This window comes from Amblyraja radiata, chromosome 4 (genome assembly GCF_010909765.2).
Source record: "Amblyraja radiata isolate CabotCenter1 chromosome 4, sAmbRad1.1.pri, whole genome shotgun sequence".
Classification (NCBI taxonomy): domain Eukaryota; kingdom Metazoa; phylum Chordata; class Chondrichthyes; order Rajiformes; family Rajidae; genus Amblyraja; species Amblyraja radiata.
In genome coordinates, this window is record NC_045959.1 from 28,530,451 (window position 1) to 28,551,919 (window position 21,469).

A 21,469-nucleotide genomic window follows, 5' to 3' on the forward strand; every position below is an offset into this window, starting at 1 on the left:
ACGGAAAGTGCCCGGGGAGGGGGTGGTGCGGGAGGGAAGGGAAGAATTGACGAGGGAGTTGCGGAGGGAGCGGTCTTTGCGGAAGGCAGACATGGGGGGAGATGGGAAGATGTGGCGAGTGGTGGGGTCACGTTGGAGGTGGCGGAAATGGCGGAGGATTATGTGTTGTATTTGCCGGCTGGTGGGGTGAAAGGTGAGGACCAGAGGGACTCTGCCCTTGTTGCGAGTGCGGGGATGGGGAGAGAGAGCAGTGTTACGGGGTATGGATGAGACCCTGGTGTGAGCTTCATCTATGGTGGCGGAGGGGAATCCCCGTTCCCTGAAGAACGAGGACATTTCCGATGCCCTGGTATGGAATGTCTCATCCTGGGAACAGATGCGGCGTAGGCGGAGGAATTGGGAGTAGGGGATGGAGTCTTTACAGGGGGCAGGGTGGGAAGACGTGTAGTCCAGGGTAGTTTCATTGTCCTATCTGGGACATAGAAACATAGAAATTAGGTGCAGGAGTAGGCCATTCGGCCCTTCGAGCCTGCACCGCCATTCAATATGATCATGGCTGATCATCCAACTCAGTATCCCGTACCTGCCATCTCTCCATATCCTCTGATCCCTTTAGCCACAAGGGCTACATCTAACTCCCTCTTAAATATAGCCAATGAACTGGCCTCAACTACCTTCTGTGGCAGAGAGTTCCAGAGATTCACCACTCTCTGTGTGAAAAAAGTTTTTCTCATCTCGGTTTTAAAGGATTTACCCCTTATCCTTAAGCTGTGACCCCTTGTCCTGGACTTCCCCAACATCGGGAGCAATCTTCCTGCATCTAGCCTGTCCAACCCCTTAAGAATTTTGTAAGTTTCTATAAGATCCCCTCTCAATCTCCTAAATTCTAGAGAGTATAAACCAAGTCGATCCAGTCTTTCTTTATAAGACAGTCCTGACATCCCAGGAATCAGTCTGGTGAACCTTCTCTGCACTCCCTCTATGGCAATAATGTCCTTCCTCAGATTTGGAGACCAAAACTGTACGCAATTTTGGACACATGACAATAAACTCTCTTGACTAAAGAGAGCAAAGGGATGAGTTGCAAGAGGTTGGTTGCTAGGGGATGAGTTGCCAGGCTGCGATCCCCGCTTTGAACGCTGGGCGTGCGTGTTGGGAGTCTGGAGGTTTCGCGCTCACGGCTCCGTGTCTCCTCTTGGCTGCGTCGCGCCCTCCTAGCCTGCGATGTTGCCGTGGTGACGGTGGCTGTTTCGTGCGCGGGAGGAGAGCGCAGGGCCGGCCCCGCCGCCACGCACAGCCCGAGGCCTCGGCCTGGCCCGCGATGGCGATGAAGATCCGCAGCAACACCAGGAACAGCCGAGGGACGGCTGAGGAGCGGCAGCGCTGCCCGCCTGCTAGCACCAGGGCCTTGCAGAAGGGGACCAGCCCGCGCCGGGATAGGCGCAAGGAGTGCACCCCGCCCAAGGCCAAGCCCGGGGTTTTGGGGGCTTCTGGCAAGTGGGTGTCCGGCATTGGGGGGCATCTCTGCCTCGACGAGTCGGCACTCAGTAGCCTGGGGACCACCATCCTGCTCGGTAAGGTGGTGGCAGAGGGTAGGATGGAGGAGGAAGGGGAGGGGTGGCAGGAGAAGGAAGAGTGGAGGATGAGGATTGGGCGAGGGAGGATGAGAGCAAAAGGGGGTGGGGTTAGAGAGGAGGAGAGGGAAGGAATGGGTGTGGGAAGAGGAGAGGGAAGGGTGAGGAAGGAAAGGGAAGGGATGGATTTGGGAGAAGGAATGGGGTGGGTGAGGGAGCGGGTGAATGAGGGGGAAGGGGATGGGTGAGGGGGTGTAGGAGATGGAAGTGGGTGAGGGAGAAGGAATTGGGTGGGTAAGGGAGGAGGAGAAAGAAATGGGTGGGTGAGGGCTGGGAGGGTATTGGGATGTTAAGTGGAGTTGTATGGATGGTAGTAAGGGAGAGTCACCACTTGGTCTATCTCTGGTGCACTGTTTTCAACTTTTATGGAAGGGATTTGTGGTGAAACAGGATAATGTGAGAAAACATGTTTGGATCCCCTATTCACCATTTTGACTCCTCTCTCACAGCAATCATTGCGGGAATTTTGCATTGGTGAGTACATTGCAATAAGTATAAGGTTATCACAGCTTCTGGTTGGATACTGAATCCAATGACATTTTAATCACATGAAAATAATTTGATATAATAGTAATATAGAAAATAGGTGCAGGAGGAGGCCATTTGGCCCTTCGAGCCAGCACCGCCATTCATTGTGATCATGGCTGATCATCCACAATCAGTAACCCGTGCCTGCCTTCTCCCCATATCCCTTGATTCCGCTAGCTCCCTCCCGTGCCTGCCTTCTCCCCATATTCCTTGATTCCGCTAGCCCCTAGAGCTCTACCTAACTCTCTTTTAAATTCATCCAGTGAATTGGCCTCTATTGTGGCAGAGAATTCCACAAATTCACAACTCTCTGGGTGAAAACGTTTTTTCTCATCTGTTTTAAATGGCCTTCCCTTTATTCTTAGACTGTGGGCCCTGGTTCTGGACTCCTCCAATATTAGGAACATTTTTCCTGCATTTAGCTTGTCCAGTCCTGTTATAATTTTATATGTTTCTATAAGATACCCTCTCATCCTTCTAAATTCCAATGAATACAAGCCCAGCCTTACCAATCTTTCCACATATGACAGTCCCGCCATCTCGGCGATTAACCTCGTGAACCTACCTCAATAGCAAGGGTGTCCTTCCTCAAATTAGGAGTCCAAAACTGCACACAATACTCCTGATATGGTGCAGAAGGACCTTTTTACTCCTATACTCAAATTCTCTTGTTATGAAGGCCAACATGCCATTAGCTTTCTTCACTGCCTACTGCACCTGCGTGTTTACTTTCAGTTACTGGTGTACAAGGAAACCCAGGTCTTGTTGCACTTCCCTTTTTCTAATTTGACACCATTGAGATAATAATCTGCCTCATTGTTCTTGCCGCCAAAGTGGATAACCTCACATTTATCTACATTATACTGCATTTGCCATACATCTGCCACTCACTCAACCTGTCCTAGTCACCCTGCAGCCTCCTAGCATCCTCTTCGCAGTTCACAATGCCACCCAGCTTTGTGTCATCTGTAAATTTGCTAATGTTACTTTTAATCCCATCATCTAAATCATTAATATATATTGTATACAGTTGCGGCCCCAGCACCAAGCCTTGCGGCACTCCGCTCGCCACAGCCTGCCATTCTGACAGGGACCCGTTTATTCCTACTATTTGTTTCCTGTCTGCCAACCAATTCTCTATCCATGTCAATACCCTACCCCCAATACCATGTGCTCTAATTTTGCCAGTAATCTGCTGTGTGGGACCTTATCAAAGGCTTTCTGAAACTCCAGATACACTACATTCACTGGCTCTCCTTCATCCATTTAACTTGTCACATCCTCAAAAAATTCCAGAAGCTTAGTCAAGCAGGATTTCCCCTTCATAAATCCATGCTGATTTTGACTAATCCTTTTACTGCTATCCAAATGTGCCGTTATTACTTCTTTAATAATTGACCAGCATCTTCCCCATCACCGATGTCAGGTTAACTGGTCTATAATTCCCCGTTTTGTCTTTCGCTCCTTTCTTGAAAAATGGGATAACATTAGCCACCCTTCAATCCATAGGAACTGATCCCGAATCTATAGAACATTGGAAAATTATCACCACGACCTCTAGAGCCACCTCCTTGAGTACCCTGGGATGCAGATCATCAGGCCCTGGGATTTATCAGCCTTCAGTCCCATCAGTCCGCCCAATACTATTTCTCATCTAATGCAAATTTCTTTCAGTTCCTCTGTCTCCCTAGATCCTCTGTCCTTTAGTATATCTGGGAGATTGTTTGTGCCTTCCTTAGTGAAGACAGAACCAAAGTACCTGTTCAACTCTTCTGCCATTTCCTTGTTCTCCATAATAATTTCATCTGTTTCTGCCTTCAAAGGACCCACATTTGTCTTTACTAATCTTTTTCTCTTAACATTCCTAAAGAAGCCTTTACTCTCCTTTTTTTTAAATTCTTGGCGAGCTTATCTTCATACTTCATCTTTTCACCCTGTATTGCCCTTTTTTTTTTACCTTCTGTTGTCCTTTGAAAGTTTCTCAATCCTCTGGCTTCCCGCTACTCTTTGCTTTGTTATACACCTTTTCTTTTAGATTATTCCATCCCTAATTTCCCTTGTCAGCCACGGTTGCCTCTTACTCCCCTTGGAATAGTTCTTCCTCATTGGAATGAAATGATCCTGCATCTTTTGGATTATGCCCAGAAATTCCTGCTATTGCTGTTCCACCGTCATTCCTGCTAGAATCCTTTTCCAGTCAACCTTCCTTGGCCAGCTCCTCTCTCATGTCTTCATTTGTTCAACTGCAACATTGACACTTCTGATTTAACCTTCTCCCTCTCAAATTGCAGATTAAAATGTATCATATTATGGTCACTACCTCCTAGTGGTTCCTTTACTTTGAGTTCCTTTATTAAATCTGGTTTATTAGACAACACTAAATCCAGAATTGCCTTCTCTCTGGCAGGCTCCAGTACAAGCTGCTCTAAGAATCCATCTAGGAGACATTCTACAAATTCCCTTTCTTGGGGTCCAAAACCAACCTGATTTTCCCAGTCTACCTGCATATTGAAATCTCATAACTGCAGTGGCATTACCTTTGTTACATGCCAATTTTAACTCCTGCTGCAACTTGCACCCTATATCCAGGCTACTGTTTGAGGTCCTGTAGATAACTCCCATTAGTGTCGTCTTACCTTTACAATTCCTCAATTCTATACACAGCGACTCTACATCGTCAGTCCCTCTTCGCAAGGGACTGAATTTCATCCCTCACGAACAGAGCTACCCCACCTCCTCTGCCTTCCTGCCTGTCCTTTCTATAGGATGTATAACCCTGAATATTCTGAATATCCCGATCCTCCTGCAGCCATGTCTCTGTAATCCCCACAATGTCATATCCACCAATCTCTAACTGAGGTCCTGCTTTTCAGCCTTCTTCCGAACTCGCTGCAGAATCTCATTCCTCTTCTTCCTGATGTCATTTGTGCCGACATGCACAACCACTTCCGGCTGCTCACCTTCACCCTTGAAGATGCCCTTCAATCGGTCCGTGACGTCCTGGATCCTGGCACCAGGGAGGCAACACATCATCCTTGAATTCTGCCTGTTGCTGCAGAAACCCCTGTCTATACCTCTCACTATGGAGTCCCCTACTACCACAGCTCTGCCTGACTTCTGTTTCTTTGGCTTTGCTTCAGCGCCACGTTTTGACTCGTAGATCTGTCCGTCGCTCAGAATGGCAGTGTCTTCTGTCCCGACAGCTTCCAAGAGAGTGAGCCTGTTTTCAAGAGGTACATCCCCCCCAGGGTCTCCTGTACTCCAAGCTTCCTTCCCTTCCTCATCGTCACCCACCTTCTCTCTTCCAGTCTCTCCGGTGTAACGATCTCGTTGTAGGTCCTGCCCAAGAAACTCTTGTTTTCCTGGATGATCCTGAGGTCATCCAGTTGCCTCTCCAGTGCCCCAACACAGTCCACCAGGAGCTGAACCTGGACACACTTTCCACAGTTGTAGCAGCCAGAGGCACCATCAGTGTCCCTGACCGCCCACATCCTGCAAGCATCACACTGAATCAGCTTACCTGTCTTTGCTCACTGCATCTCACCCTCTCCAACTTTTGCCGTAGTTTCCTCCCTCAGCTTCCTCACCGAAGACTCTCGAGCCAAAGATTTGCACTTTTCTCACAAGGCACTTCCCTTGAATAGGCCGCTCCCCTAGAGCAAACCTTCCTTATATTAGCTGATAAATTGACTAATTCGCAAATTTACCGATTTGCTAATTAAATTTCCCAGCCTATCCCCGCACTCACTCCTTCACATGCCGCTCCTCTGCCGACCTTGAAGGTACCTTAATGAACTGACTGCTTAGCTAACCTTATGAATGAAAATCAATATTGCTTATTTACGGTGTACTAAATATTCTATCTCCTTTTTCAACTGTGATGCAGAATATGATAAATGGGTGGTTTTATTGCTTGGATTAATTATTAACTTGGTGAAAAGGGTTTGAAATTCAATATCTGTTCCGGGAAAAATTGAGCAGTTTGAAGGAGAGATTTGAGTAAATCTTCTGATTTTCCCATCTTTCACTGCCGATGTATTGCAGTTTGTTATTAAATGAATTGTTAGTCGTGACCCAATTTGTGAGAAGAAGTGAGTTTTTTTTGGAAAAGGTGGAAACTTTATTCCCATTGCATTTTGCGCAAGAAATTGCAGCAAATTGTGGACACAGCCCAGACCATCACACTAACCAACCTCTCTTCTATTGAAGATAGACACAAAAAGCTGGCAGCATCTCTAGAGAGAAGGAATCCATTTATAACTCACGCTGCCTCAGCAAGGCTAGCAGCATAATCAAGGATGAGTCGCACCCTGGCCACTCACTCTTCTCCCCTCTCCCATCAGGCAAAGGTGAAAATCCACACCACCAGATCAGGGACAGTTTCTTCCCAGCTATTATCAAGCAGCTGAATCATCCTACCACAACCAGAGAGCATTGTTGAACTACTATCTACCCCTTTGGGGACTCACAGACTATCCTAGATCAGACTTTGTTGGCTTTACCTTGCACTAAATGTTATTCGCTTATCATGTATCTATACACTAGATGGATCAAATGTAATCATGTATTGTCTTTCTGCTGACTGGTTCGCACGCAACAGAAGCTTTTCACTGTACCTAGGAACACATGAAAATAAACTAAACTAAAGAACTAAAGATATGTATTTGTTATATTAGTTGTGTGTTGAGTCTGATTCCAGTATTTTAATGAAAGAGCTATCATATAATTTATTTTTCTCAATGTTTGGTCAGATTGGAGAGATGAAAAATTGTACCATAGTGGGTGAGATGAGCTTTTTGAGGTGGCGAAAGGAGCTCAGGTTCGTTGTCAACCATGCGAAAGAGGGCTGGGGAGGAAAACAAAGTGTTCAATGAATCCTGGAGTCTGAATCAAGGAAATTAAAACAAAATACGCCAAAATCATGTTTAACAATTTTCTAGTTCGTTTGAGGATGTAAAAGCAGGAACCTGTGGCTAGGGTGTGTTTGAAATTTGTGAATGCACACAATGAGCATGTTATTGAGGGAAGTGTGGAATGCAGATTGGTTATTACATAAAAGAAAGAAAGTCAGAATAAATAGGTCTTTTGGGGGCTAGAATTATGTGAGTAGTTGAGTGCTTCAAGATCGGTTCTTGCCTCCTTGATTATTTTCTATTTTTTTTAATGACTTGGAAGAGGGGTTGCAGTGTATCAAACCCAAGTTTGCTGATGACTTGAATGCTGTGAGAGTGCATGCAGTGAGGAGTTTATTTGGATTTCTCAGTGGGTTGTAGAAGTTCATTGGACATACACATAGCAGACGGAGTTTAATGTGAAAAGGTGTGAGGTAACACAATAAGCAACCGATGTCTGCTTCCTTTCACAGACTCCCCAGATTTGATGAGCAGTCCACAGTGTTCAAACAATTGACACCATACACGCAAAACATAATGTAGAAAGAAGGAACTGCAGATGTTGGTTTACACACAAAAACACAAAGTTCTGGAGTGACTCAATGGGTCAAGCAGCATCGCTAAAGAAGGGTTTCCCCCTGAAACATCACGTATTCCCATTCTCTGGAGATGCAGCTTGACCCACTGAGTTACTCCAGCATTTTGTGCCCTTTTGGGCAAAACAAAATTATGTTCCGTGGTGTGCCTTGTGTCATTGATGAAAGGAAGATGCCTCTTCTCAACCACCCACCCATCAGTCCTCTGGGACACCTCCCAGTTCCACATGGGCCTTCACCAGTCACGTCAGAAAACATAGAATCTGGGTGGAAGTAGGTTGGCTTCAACCATGATTAACTGCTGAGAGATAGCAAATTAGATTTATTAGCTTTGTGAAGAGGCTGAAAGCTAGTCAGTTCTCCAAAGGTCTTTGGATTGAGGTTGATAGGGTTCAGGTGCTGTCCTTGTAGGTACTGAGGCAACTGATGAGGCCAATGTGGGTCTTGCGGCCTGTGCTGCAGTGGACCAGTTGGATAGTTTCTGTGGTAGTGTCTCTGCCACTTGCTCTGGGTTCCATCAGTTTTAGCCAAATGGATCAGCCTCTGGTGCCATCCTAAGCACTACTTTTCCACTATGAGTGGTCAAGCACTAGGTTTCTTGTAAGTTTAATTTAGTTTATTGTTGCGTGTACCAGGTTACCGTGAAAAGCTTTTTTGTTGCGTTACAGTCAGCGGAAAGACTATATGATTACAATCAAGCTGTCCACAGTATACAGAGAAAGGATAAAGGGAATAACGTTTATTGCAAGATAAAGTTCAATTAAAGATAGTCCAAGGGTCTCCAATGAAGTAGGTGGTAGGTCAGGACTGCTCCCTCGTTAGTGACAGGATGGTTCAGTTGCCTGATAACAGCTGGGAAGAAACTGTCCCTAAATCTGGAGGTATGCTTTTTTACACTTGTGTATCTCTACCTGATGGGAGAGGGGAGAACAGGGAGTGTCTGGGATGAGACTCATCCTTGATTATGCTAATGACCTTGTCGAGGCAACGTGAAGCGTAGATGGAGTCAATGGAAGGGAGGATGGTTTGTGTGATGATCTGGGTGGTGTCCACAATTCTCTGCAATTTCTTGCGGTCTTTGGAGCTGCTCCCAAATCATGCTCTGATGCATCCCAATAAAATGCCTTTCCACGGTGCATCTGTAGAAGTTGGTGAGAGTTGTTGTGGACGTACTGACGTCCTAAGCCTTCTGAGGAAGTGTGCTTTCTTGCCATTGCTTCAATATGACCGGTCCAGGACAGGTTGTGGGTGATATTTACTCCTGGGAACCTGAAGCTTTAAACCTCTACTTCTGCGCTGTCAATGCATACCAGGGTATACTTCACTTCCTGAAGTCAATCATATCTCCTTTGTCTTGCTGACATTGCGGGAAAAGTTGTTATCTTGACACCAGATTACGAAGTTCTCAATCTCCTTCCTGTATTCCGTCTTATTATTTGATAGTTGGCCCACTAAGGTGGTGTAATCTGCAAATTTGTAAATTGAGTTGTATTTGTATTTGGCTGTACAGTGGTTTTCACAGTAGTTGATGACAAATAAATTGAAGGCATTTCTAAATTGTTTGAAAGCTAATTTCCAGCGCTTTATATTCACTGTTCAATTAGTGAGTCGAATTAAGTAAGTCTGCTGAATAAACAACTGTTTTATAGATCTTTTCTCAATTGTCAAAGCAATACTTAAATGTTTCAATTTTATTCCAATTCACTTCAGGTACCATATAGCTAGTCTCTTTGAAAATAATCGACATTTCTCTCACCTTTCAACATTAGAACGTGAAATGGCCTTTCGTACTGAAATGGTAAGCATTTGATTTAACTTATTAGTGGTTAGCTTCATGTTCCCCAGTATACCTACAGACAATTGAATGGCAGTGGGTAGTTTACCAACAGCTGGTTTTCTGCATCATTTGATCTATCAATCTGTAGCCTTGATTCTGATAAAAAAAACACCTGATTTCTGCAAATGAGCCGCTTTGTCAATCTCAAATTGATAATCAAACACGTCAGCGAGACGTGTTTGCTTATCACGTCTCACACTATGCCACAAATTGTAAATACCTCGTATTATGCAAATTAATTTTGTATTTAAAATGAAGAATGCTTATTGGTGAACATCGGAGTGACCTGACATTTTGATAGATACAAAGGAGGAAATTAGATTAGGAAGACGAGTAAGGAGAAATCCTACAGTTAGCATTACATTCTGCTTATTGAGTAGTAGAGCGATGGAAGCCTTTCCAGTTGAAAGGGACTGTACTGTTGAGTGTGTAATGGGCAAGGAGGATCCCAGTAAGCGTTGTAACACCAGTGTTAAAAACATAAGCGACCTCTTTTTCTTCAAATAGCATGTTTCCTTTCGAGCTCGATGCAGATCGATGGCATTATGTGAAACCAGCCTGGGTCTGACAATAGTTCCATATTTGACTTGGTCAGAATTGAGTACCATTATTACCATTATAGTCTTATTACCATATTATGTGGCCCACTGTGAACCAATTTTGCTGATCTCTGCTCCCTGTATTTTGGGATTTCCCATGTTCAACAAATCTCTCCCACAACCCCTTCCAGTCTAAACAAAATCCAGCTGTTTACCTTAAGGTTATAATTCTATTCACACTACATGAAGCCTCTCCTACCCTAATGTGGAAATAAAGTAAGATAACTGAATGAGGAATGGAACTAAGACAGTTGATCATCGCTGGTTGATTATTGTTATTCATCTTAGTCTTCCTTTCCACCAGATGCCATGGAAATACTGTTAGAAGTCAGAGCATGAGCTCAATGAATTTAGAACTGTTCAAAGATATTGAGCAGATATAACCACAGCTTATAGAAATGAGGTATATTTTTTGCCCAAAATTGTTCATTTAGAAATTAAATCTATTCATATTATATTTGGGGGGATGTCTAAACAAAATTTTGATTGTAAAATAATTATTCTGATTTTTTTTAAATTCTCTATATATAACAAACTAAATTATCAGTTGTAATGCAGAATGGTTGGGCTTTTAACAGTGCTGTAATTGGAATAGAAAAAATAGTTTAATATTGCTGGAAGTGTTCTTTTCATGGAATGTTTGTGCATTGAGCTGGAGTTCATTGTTCCCAGATATTTCTGGTTTGTTTATCAATGTTTTGGACGTTGAGGTTTATCTTGGTCATATTGACTTATAATGCTTCTAAACACATTTTCTGGTTTTAGGGCTTGTATTATTCATTCTTTAAAACCATTATTGAGGCACCCTCATATAATGAAGGCTTAACTTGCATAATGAACGATCGCTTGACTGAATATCCTTTGGTTATCAACACCTTGAAGCGGTTCAACCTTTATCCAGAGGTTGGTAATTTATATGAAAGAATTTAGAGTATAAAAATTAAGATGCCAGCTGGTGTTTAGTAAATTAAGCATTCTTTAATGTTCTCCCTCCTTTCCTTTACCCTGATATTGATTTCTCCTGCAGCTCCATTGCACATAAATACAAACTTATTCAGAACAGCACTCCTCCATATTGGCTTGACTGTGATCTTCCACACTCACCATCCTTGCTCTTCCAGGTCTCCTTTATCTTCAAACTCAGCCCCTTCACCACCATCTCAAATCCTCTGGTTTACTTTGTCTCTAGATTTTTACTTGGGCGAATGATTCATGTCACTTTCTGCTTGCAAAGCTTTTTTTCTGATTGGAAACAAGCATGTTTTTTTGGGGCCTACATTTGCTTAATACAGTGTTGATTACTTTGTGACATGCATGTTGCAATACTTAAAAGGCAGTGCTACAAATGACTTGTTGATTTGTTTTTGTCATGAGGTGAGATGTGGTGGCAATAATTAAAGAAGGACCGTTGGCTGTTAAACACTTGGATGTCACTTTGTAGGAAGGAACTGCAGATTCCGGTTTACACCGAAGATAAACACAAATGCTGGAGTAACTCAGCAGGACAGGCAGCATCTCTGGATAGAAGGAATAGGTGACATTTCTTTTGGTGTGTTGTTTTCATACCTTACACTTCCTTATCTCTGCCTCCCTCTCCCCTGACTCTCAGTCTGAAGAAGGGTCTCGACCCGAAACGTCACCCATTCCTTCTATCAGGAGATGTTGCCTGTCCCACTGAGTTACTATAGCATTTTGTATCTAATTTGGTTGTAACTACTCTTTTATTAGTGGCTCCAGTTATATAATATTTCCCTGCACTAACAGTATGGCTAGCGACTCCTTGGTTTGCAGCACTGCCTCAGTATTGCGCCATTACACCTCGGAGCTCATGTCCTGGATATACTTGCAAACCCAAAGCCTTTTGCCAATTGGCTGGGATTGCTACAGATATTCAGGTGTGTCATTGTAGCAATGTTACAAAATTGTGAGATTTAAAAAATCAAGTCTGTAATTTATCCCATCAGATAAAGCATAAAAAGAAGTTTAATTTGACACCTAATTCACTTTCATATCTCAAGTATTTAAAAAGTTATGGCCATTTTCATACTCGGAAATTAGTATCTTGTTCCCTATTGATTTTCTATGGACATAACAAAAAAGCTGTGATCGTGTGCAGTCAAAAGCCCATAACCTTCTTAAAAATTAAGAGAACTGAATGAAATTTTCAGTTATCGTAGATTGAACCATTCTGAAACAAATATAAAATAATCTTACTTGGATGACCTGAAATTAAAGCATATAATTAGTTAGTTAACCAAGTGTAGCTAATTTCAAACTTCAATTACTAGATCTAAACATCTATCCATTTCTTAATAAATGATTAACATTTTTAAATAGCCTAAGTGTCCAAATAATATTCATAAATAATTCACAATAAAACATGATTTTAAAATCTCATTTACATTAATTTATAAGCCAAATGGAAGGAATTTAGTGTTCAATTGCTGCAAATTAAAGTCCATTTTAAATCAGCTTTCTAGTGGGTTCCTGTGAACGCGCTGGTTTAGAACGTTCACATTGCGGTAGATTTGTGCCCCCAAATGCCCAGAAAAATACTGCGGGATATAATGGGCCCAAAATGAGCTACTCGCAATATTAAACTTTGTATAAAGGGATCTTAAGAAGCCCTTTTTAATGTAAAAATAAGCAGCCTACCTTCAGTTGTTTGCTCTATGAGACCCTGACAGCTGCCGGTGGTCGCGGGTTTAGAGATTGATTTTTAAACTATTATAACTATTATACAAGGCCTTTAAAACTAATAATAGCTTTTGCGACGGGGTCTTCCAGCGATTTTTCGTTAATAATTATCTAGGCTGAACATCTTCGATTTGAACAGCCTAGAGAAAATCGCGTTTTAAACCCGCCCCCCTCTAAACGGCGCCAAAATCGCGCACACCCGCAGCGACAGATTTTCAGCGACGCTTCAGGTAGGCTTTGCAACATACCTAGTCATTGTGATTGTTTCTTCTACAAAAATATAGATGTTATTGACAATAATGATTGCTGCCTCATAAACAAGCTTTTGGGTGAATGTCACCAGATGCCAGGAGAAATTTCTTCAATGCCTGGGTGATGAACCCCATTAGTGGGATGGGGTAACATTCTTGAACCTGTTTAAGCTCTTATCTTCATGTATCATTTGTATGAGAACTATGGGAAGAGCAATATTTGGTTTAAAGCTGAACTCTGTGTTATTGACTCTTTGTTTCGGTAGGTAGTGCTGTCTAGCTGGTACCGCATTTACCTTGCCGTTGCAGATTTTCTTGGCATTTCGACCAAAACTTGTTGGCGTGTGGACCGAGGTCATGGGTTCACTCCTGTGGATAGCTGCGAAGGCAAGTTATTTGCGTTGCATGTACTTCAAAACTTGCTTTTAAATATTTACACAGGTAATAAGCTGAAAATGTCTCTTGTTTTTATTCAACAGGAATGGGAGACCCTGCCCATTTTTATGTCACGTTTGTTTTTTTGCTAAATGGGTTTATGATGTCACTATTTTTCATTTATGGAACATACTTGAGGTAAGAGAATATTCCAGTACCATTAATAAATGAATTTGCCACATGTTGGTTTAGAAATTGTTATGTTTTTTTGTCCTGGCTGCAGTTACTTAACCTGCCTAACTAGCAGGTTCAGACAGTTATCACTCAACCAGTAACTGGGATATTGATCATTATTGAATTATTTTGGGAAATGCTTGTTGATATGTACATCTTTGCATTTATGGTGCAATTAAAATGTTCATTGTTTTTGTGTAAAGTATCTTTTAGGGCGTTGCATTAGTTTGAAATTTTTAATTTCCGTGAATTGTTGATCAATATGCAGTTGGTTGCATTGTGTGAGAGGTTTGGTTGGATCATGGCCAATGCTGCAGTATTTCAAGTTGAGTGTATTGTTACATGCGCAAATACAGAGATGTACAAGGTTCAAGGAAAATCTTGCTTGCAGCAGCAGAGGGTCAAGCAAACACAGAAAATCATGTACAGCACAGGAACAGACCTTTGGCCCACAATGGCTGTGCCAATCATGACACCAAGTTAAACTAATCTCCATGTGATCCATCTTCCTCCATTTTCTGCATATCCATGTGCCTATCTAAAAGCCACTTGAACATCGCTATTTTTATCTGCTTCCACTATCAGTGTGGGTTAGTACGGATTGATTAGTACGGGTTTATGAGGCGAAGGCAGGATAATGGGGTTAGGGGAGAGATAGATCAGCCATGATTGAATGGCAGAGTAGACTTGACAGGCCGAATGGCCTAATTCTGCTCTTATCACTTATGATCATCCTGGCAGTGTTCCAGGCATCTTCCGCATTCTGTGTGTAAAACAAAACATGCCCGATGTATTACCTTTAAACTTTCCCCCTCTGACCTTTAAGATAATGCCCTGTAGTCTTTGACATTTCCACCCTGTCTATCCTATCTATGTCTCTCATAACTTTATATAGTCCATCAGGTCCCCCATCAACCTCCAATGCCCCAGAGAAAATCCAAATCTATCCTTGCAGCTAATATCCTCTAATCCAGAGCCGGCTGTTGGACATTTTCTGCACCCTCTCCGAAGCCTCGGCATCCTTCCTGTAAAGGAACGATCAGAACGGCATCCAATTCTCCAAATACAGCCTAATCAAACCTGCAACATGACTTCCTGACTCTTATACTCGTGGCCGACTAATAAAGGCAAGCATACCATAAACAACCTTTACCAGCCTATCTACTTGTGTGGACACTTTCAGGGAGCTATGGATTTCTACCCTGAGATCCATCTGTGTTGTTAAGAGTCTTATCATTAACTGGATTCCTTCCCATTACATTCAACATCCCAAAGTGGAACACCTCACACTTGCTTGAATGAAACTCCATCTGCCGTTTTCGTGCCATTTATGTCCAAAATGTTTGTTTATAAAACCCTCTGTGTTTAAAAACTTGCCCCTCAGGTTCCTATTAAATCTTTCTCCTCTCACAGTAAACTTCTAATTCTTGATGCCACGAGCCTGGGAAACAGGCTTTCTGCATTCACCCAAACTATTCTCATGATTTTTTACACCTCTATAAGATTGTTCCTCAACTTCCTGCACTCCAAGGAATAGTCCTAGCCTCTCCTTTAGCTCAAACCCTTGTCCTGCCTGGCAACATCTGTAGGTCATGTGATAGGAGCAGAATTGGGCCATTCGGCCCATCAAGTCTATTTCGCCATTCAATCATAGCTGATCTATCTCCAGCATAATCCCATTCTCCTGCCTTCTCCTGATAACCCCTGTCACCCGTACTAAGAGTCTGTCTGTGCCTTAAAAATATCCATTGACATGGCCTCCACAGCCCCTGCAGTAAATAATTCCACAGATTCACCATCTTCTGACCAAAGAAATTCCTCCTTATATCCTTCCAAAAGGAACGTCAAAATCCTACGATATGACCTCTTGTACGAGAGTCTCCTACAAGTGGAATCATCCTCCCCACATCTACTCCATCCAAGTCTTTCACTATTTGGTACGTTTCAATGAAGTCCCCCCTCACTCCAGATAATCAGTCTTCTCCCAAGGATGGAAGAGTCTAAAACTAAAGCGAGTACAGGTCAAATGCTCAACATATGTTAACCCACGCACTCCTGGGATCATTTTTGTAAACCTCCTCTGGATCCTCTCCAGGGCCAGCATATCTTTTCTCAGATTTGGTGCCCATAATTACCCACAATACTCCAAATGTGGCCTGTCCAACGCCTTAGAGCCTCAGCATTGCCTCCCTGTTTTTGTATTCAAGCACTTTTGAAATAAATGCGAGCATTGCGTTCAACTTCTTGCCGACATGCAGATTAACATTTTTGGGAATCCTGCACCAGCATTCCCAAGTCTGTTTGCATCTCTGACTTCTGGATTCTCTCCCCATTTAGAAAATAGCCTATGCTTTTATTCCTACTACCAAAATGCATGACTCCACATGTTGCTGCACTATATTCCATCTGCCACTTCCCTGCCTACTCTCCCAACCTGTCCAAGTCCTTCTGCAGACTCCCTGCTTTCTCTGCACTACCTGCCCCTCTACTTATTTTCGTATCATCCGTAAACCTGGCCACAAAGCCTACAATCCTCTTGTTCAAATCATTAATACACAATGTGAAGAGTAGTGGCCCCAGCGCCGAACCTTGCGGAACTCCGCTAGTCACTGGAGTTATCTTCTCTGCACTCTTCCTTACCTAATGGCATTTTTCTATACCAAGGTGTCCAAAACTGAACACAATACTCAACACAAGTGTGGCCTCATCAATTTCTTGTACAACTGTAACACAACATTCCAAATCCTGTATTCAATTAAAAACGCAAAGTGCTGGAGTAACTCATTGTATCAGGACGCATCTTTGGAGGGAGTGGATGGGCAATGTCTCAGGTTGGGATTCTTCTTCAAATGCCTTTCCATTGTTAAAAAGACGCTGACTAACCCACTGAGTTACTCCAGCACTTTACTCAAAGCCCTGTCTCACGGTAGGAGCTGACCCATGAGGTACCCCGAGTGAAAGACCCGTGGTTGTGTATGAGATCCCAAGTGTATGATCAAGAGTTTAACCGAGTTCCCACGGGTACGACAAGTTTGCCGTTTTCTGCGATGTTCCAATTTCGTCTCACGAGTTACTAAGTTCCTCTCCTGAGTTACTCTTGAGTAACTACCAGGGTAGTGGGAGATGGTGGCGGAAATATTGAATGGAACACAAGCCTTGCTGTATTGTAGACTCTGCAGAAACCTGGTGGGTATGAGAGGTTTAGAGGGATAGAGGCCAAATTTGACCTTGTGAGACAAGGTCATCCCTCAGCCTCCTGCACTGCAAAGAAAAAAAAAACTCAAACCTGTCCACCTTCTTCTTGCAACCCAAGCCCTCCAGGAAGGACCTAGCTTGGCATGAACAAGTTGGACCGAGGGGGCGGCAAATTCGTTGCGAAATTCGATTTAATAACAACTGAAAGATTTTAAACGGGAAGCTTGCGCATTTGGCGCTTTCATGAGTGTTGAGCGTTCCCGAGAGCTTGTGAAACTAAACGGAAAATGCGATGGATAAAGTCGCATGTTAAAAACTGCAAGTTGTTAGAGAGTCGCCCGAAGCAAGAGGTGGGCAGCACTGGAGCAGTGATACCCGAAGCGTTTATTTCTACTTTAGTGCCAGCATAGTTCACAACACGCGAGGATTATGTGTGTCATGTATTCGTGTGAATGAAGCGTGTTGGTGGGCGGGCAGTGTGTAAGGCAAGCAAGATGGATAACAATACCATGGGACAAACTGGAGTCATACATAAACAATAAAGAATAGGACTCGAGAATAGAAAACTCACCACTAACCAAAGCTTTGGCGGTCGCCATGTGCATGAGCATATCGAATGGAGCCCTCCACTGAAATGGTTTTAAAACCATTATGTCTATCTCTGCTGATAAATCGGTCAGCTTGAATCCAGCTTTGTTGCACCCGTGACCCGTAACGTTATAATAGCCCATGGCATTCCCGAGTGCTCCAAGGACCATGGCAGCCTTGTACCTCTCCATTGTACCGGCTTCCTGAAACCTGAGCAAGAAGCGGTCGTCCCTCGACTGGGTCGAGTCCCCACACCGGGCTCTCCTGTAGTGTTGAAGTGTGTGGGAAGGAACTGCAGATGCTGGTTTAAACCTACGAGGAGAGAGAAAAAGCCGGAGTAACTCAGCGGGACAGACAGCATCTCTGGAGAAAAGGACAAGAAGGGTCTCGACCCAAAACATCACCTATTCCTTCTCTCCAGAGCTGCTGCCTGGCCCATTGGAACTCTGGAACTTTGGCACTAAGGGAGCCAACACACCGTCTTGGAGTCCTGTTTACTACCAAATAATCTACTGACTGTCCTCTGAACTAATGAGTCTCCATTCATTATAGCTCTGTCTGACTTCACCCTGTGCTCAAAGCCTGAGACCTGACTGCTGATGCTGTTCTCCTCTGAATGGTCTCCCCTCCCATCAGTATCCGACAGGGATACATGCTATTAAGATAAATGGACACGAGATTCAGGCGCTTACCTACTCCCTTTCTTGATGGTAGTCTATTTACTTTTTTCCTGCAACTTGTGTGTGACAACCTCACTTTAACACCTATCTAATGCTCTCATTCTCCTGGACAATCCTGAGGTCATCCAGCTGCAGCTCCAGTTCCTTCAAGCAGTCAACCAGGCTTAGATTATTCTCACTAGAGTGTTGGAAATCGAGGGGTGATCTTATAGCGATTCATATGATTATGAGGGGCATAGAGAGGCTAGATAAGCAGTTGTTTCCTTAGGATGGAAGAGTCTAAAACTAAAGAACCTGTATTATTGACTGTTTATTTCCCACTACTGATAATGCCTGGCCCACTGAGTTTCTCCAGCCTATGCTTATTAAACCCTAATAGTTTTATTTACAAAACTTGCATACTTTTTACTCACTAATCCGAAGTAAAACCTGGAGTTTTCCACATTGTACACGGGATACAAAAATAAATCTATATTTCATGTTTGACTACTAGAATTGCATTTTCATTGAGCGCTTTATGATTTGTTTTATTTTACTTCTGGAGCTGGTTTGGGTAGTCACAGATAAAGAGAGAAATCTTGCTGGATTTTAATTTCCTACAAAACGTAACTTCCTCTTGGCCGCTCTGCTCCCGGATCTTACCGTTTCACATCCTGCATTTCTAATTTGCTGATGTTTATATGTCACAGATTTTTAATCCTTTAAGTAGTATACCTTTGAAAAAAATTAATGAAATTCTTGGAAGTTTACCATTTGGAGTGGCTACCGCATTGGAACTTTAGCCCTTGTGAAGTGATAAATATAATTGAGTAATGGGATTGGCTATTGCAACACTATTAGTGGCTTGGTGTTATTGCTTCCTCCTTCTACCCTTCCCCTTTTCCATCAATTCCTGAACACTGGTAGTGGAGGAACAGGTACCATGTATAATCAGTATGTTATATCGATAACAAATGGTGCAGAAGACAAAAGGAATACATGCAAAGTTCTTTTATTCTCATTTGGGAGGTGTTGACAAGACAAGCTACCCCTAATTGCTGTGAGAAGATGGTGCTGAGCTGCTGCTGTAGACTGCTGCAGTCAGAACATAAATCAAAATCGATAGAGTGGATTAAGCCTGGTAGAGTGAATTTGCACTCGTGGGAGAGTCCAGAATCAGAGGTCATAGCCTCAGAATGAAAGGGCGCACCTTTAGAAAGGAGAATTTGTCGAGTGCCTCCGAGAATGTTCCTTTGAGCAGCTTGTGGAGCCTACCAGGGAAAAGGCAATTCTGGATTTTGTGTAGTGAAATGAACCGGATTTGATAAGGGGGCTCGAGGTAAAGGAGGTAGCGACCTCCTATGATAAGATTCAACCTGCAATTTGTGAAGGGGAAGATGAAACCGGTTGTGTCGGGATTACAGCTGAGCAAAGGGAACTACAGAGGCATGAGGGAGGAGCTGGCCAAAGTTGACTGGAAAACGACCCTAACAAGAATGACAGTGGAACAGCATTGGCAGGAATTTTTGGGAATAATTCAGAAGATGCAGGATCTTTTCATTCCAAAGAGGAGGAAAGATTCTAGAGGAAGAATGGGGTGACCGTGGCTGACAAGGAAGTTAAAGACAGCATGAAATTAAAAGAGAAGGCATATCACATTGCAAAGACTGGTGGGAAGCCCGGGGATTGGAAAGCTTTAAAAAAAAAAACAACAGAAGGCAACTAAAAAGGCGATTGGGGAGAAAAGATGAAATAAGAAGGTAAGTTAGCCGAGAATATAAAAGAGGATAGCAAGAGTTTCTTCAGCTATATAAAGAGTAAGAAAGAGACATGAGAGGACCGAAGATAAACACAAAAAGCTTGAATAACTCAGAGGGACAGGCAGCATCTCTGGAGAGAAGGAATGGGTGACGTTTTGGGTCGAGACCCTTCTTCATGAGAGGACGTTGGTCCGCTGAAAAATGATGCTGGAGAAGTGATGATGGGGAAGAAAGAAATGGCAGGGAATTGAATAATGTTTTTGCACCAGTCTTCACAATAGAAGACATCAGCAATGTGCCTAAAATTCATGAGAGTCGGGATGGAAGTTAGTGAAGTGGCTAATACTAAGGAAAAGGTGCTTGTGAAACTGAAAGATCTGAAGGTGGATAAGTCATCTGGTCTGGATGGACTGCACCCCAGGGTTCTGAAAGTGGTGGCTTTGGAGATTGTGGAGGCACTAGTAGTGATATTTCAAGATTCATTAGATGCAGGAGTGGTTCCAGACGATTGGAAAATTGCAAATATTATTCCGCTGCTCAAGAAAGACGCAAAGCAGAAGAGTGGAAACTATAGGCCGGTCTTCAGTGGTCTGCAGGTCTGAAGCCTGACTTCACAGATAAAGAGGGAAATCCTGCTGGATTTTAATTTCCTGCAAAATGTTAACTCCCTCTCAGCGGCTCTGCTCCCGGATCTTACCATTCCACATCCTGCATTGCTAATCCGCTTTACTGGTGTTTATATGTCACAAATCTTTAATCCTTTAAGTAGTATACCTTTAAACGACTTAATTAATTTTTTGGAAGTTTACAATTTGGTGTAGCTGCAGCATTGGAACTTTAGATGACGCAAAGCTGGGTGGCAGTGTGAACTGTGAGGAGGATGCTATGAGGATGCAGGGTGACTTGGACAGGTTGGGTGAGTTGGCAGATGCATGGCAGATGCAGTTTAATGTGGATAAATGTGAGGTTATCCACTTTGGTGGCAAAAACAGGAAGGCAGATTATTATCTGAATGGTGTCAAGTTGGGAAAAGGGGAAGTGCAACGAGATCTGGGGGTCCTTGTACATCAGTCATTGAAAGTAAGCATGCAGGTACAGCAGGCAGTGAAGAAAGCTAATGGTATGATGGGCTTTATAACCGGAGGAGTTGAGTATAGGAGCAAAGTGGTCCTTCTGCAGTTGTACAGGACCCTGGTGAGACCACACCTGAAGTATTGTGGGTAGTTTTGGTCACCAAATTTGAGGAAGGATATTCTTGTTATTGAGGGAGTGCAGCGTAGGTTCACAAGGTTAATTCCCGGGATGGTGGGACTGTCTTATGTTGACAGAATGGAACGGCTGGGCTTGTATACTCTGGAATTTAGAAGAATGAGAGGAGATCTTATTGAAACATATAAGATTATTAAGGGTATGGACACGCTAGATGCAGGAAACATGTTCCCGATGTTGGGGGAGTCCGGAACCAGGGGTCACAGTTTAAGAATAAGAGATAGGCCATTTAGAACAGAGATGAGGAATAACTTTTTCACCCAGCGAGTTGTGAATCTGTGGAATTCTCTGCCTCAGAGGGCAGTGGAGGCCAATTCTCTGGATGCTTTCAAGAGAGAGTTAGATAGAGCTCTTA

General features: G+C 43.2%; 1 protein-coding gene across 1 annotated transcript in view; it reads left to right on the top strand.

Moving 5' to 3' along the window:
• Positions 1 to 1,167: 1,167 nt before the first annotated feature.
• Positions 1,168 to 21,469, top strand: part of dpy19l1 (dpy-19 like C-mannosyltransferase 1) — a 126,717-nt gene continuing 106,415 nt past the window's right edge. The window contains 6 exon segments of the mRNA XM_033019147.1: positions 1,168 to 1,574; positions 2,084 to 2,108; positions 9,361 to 9,448; positions 10,852 to 10,989; positions 13,301 to 13,421; positions 13,514 to 13,607. Of these exon segments, the coding sequence (XP_032875038.1) occupies positions 1,322 to 1,574; positions 2,084 to 2,108; positions 9,361 to 9,448; positions 10,852 to 10,989; positions 13,301 to 13,421; positions 13,514 to 13,607 (719 nt within the window). The 5' untranslated portion in view covers positions 1,168 to 1,321.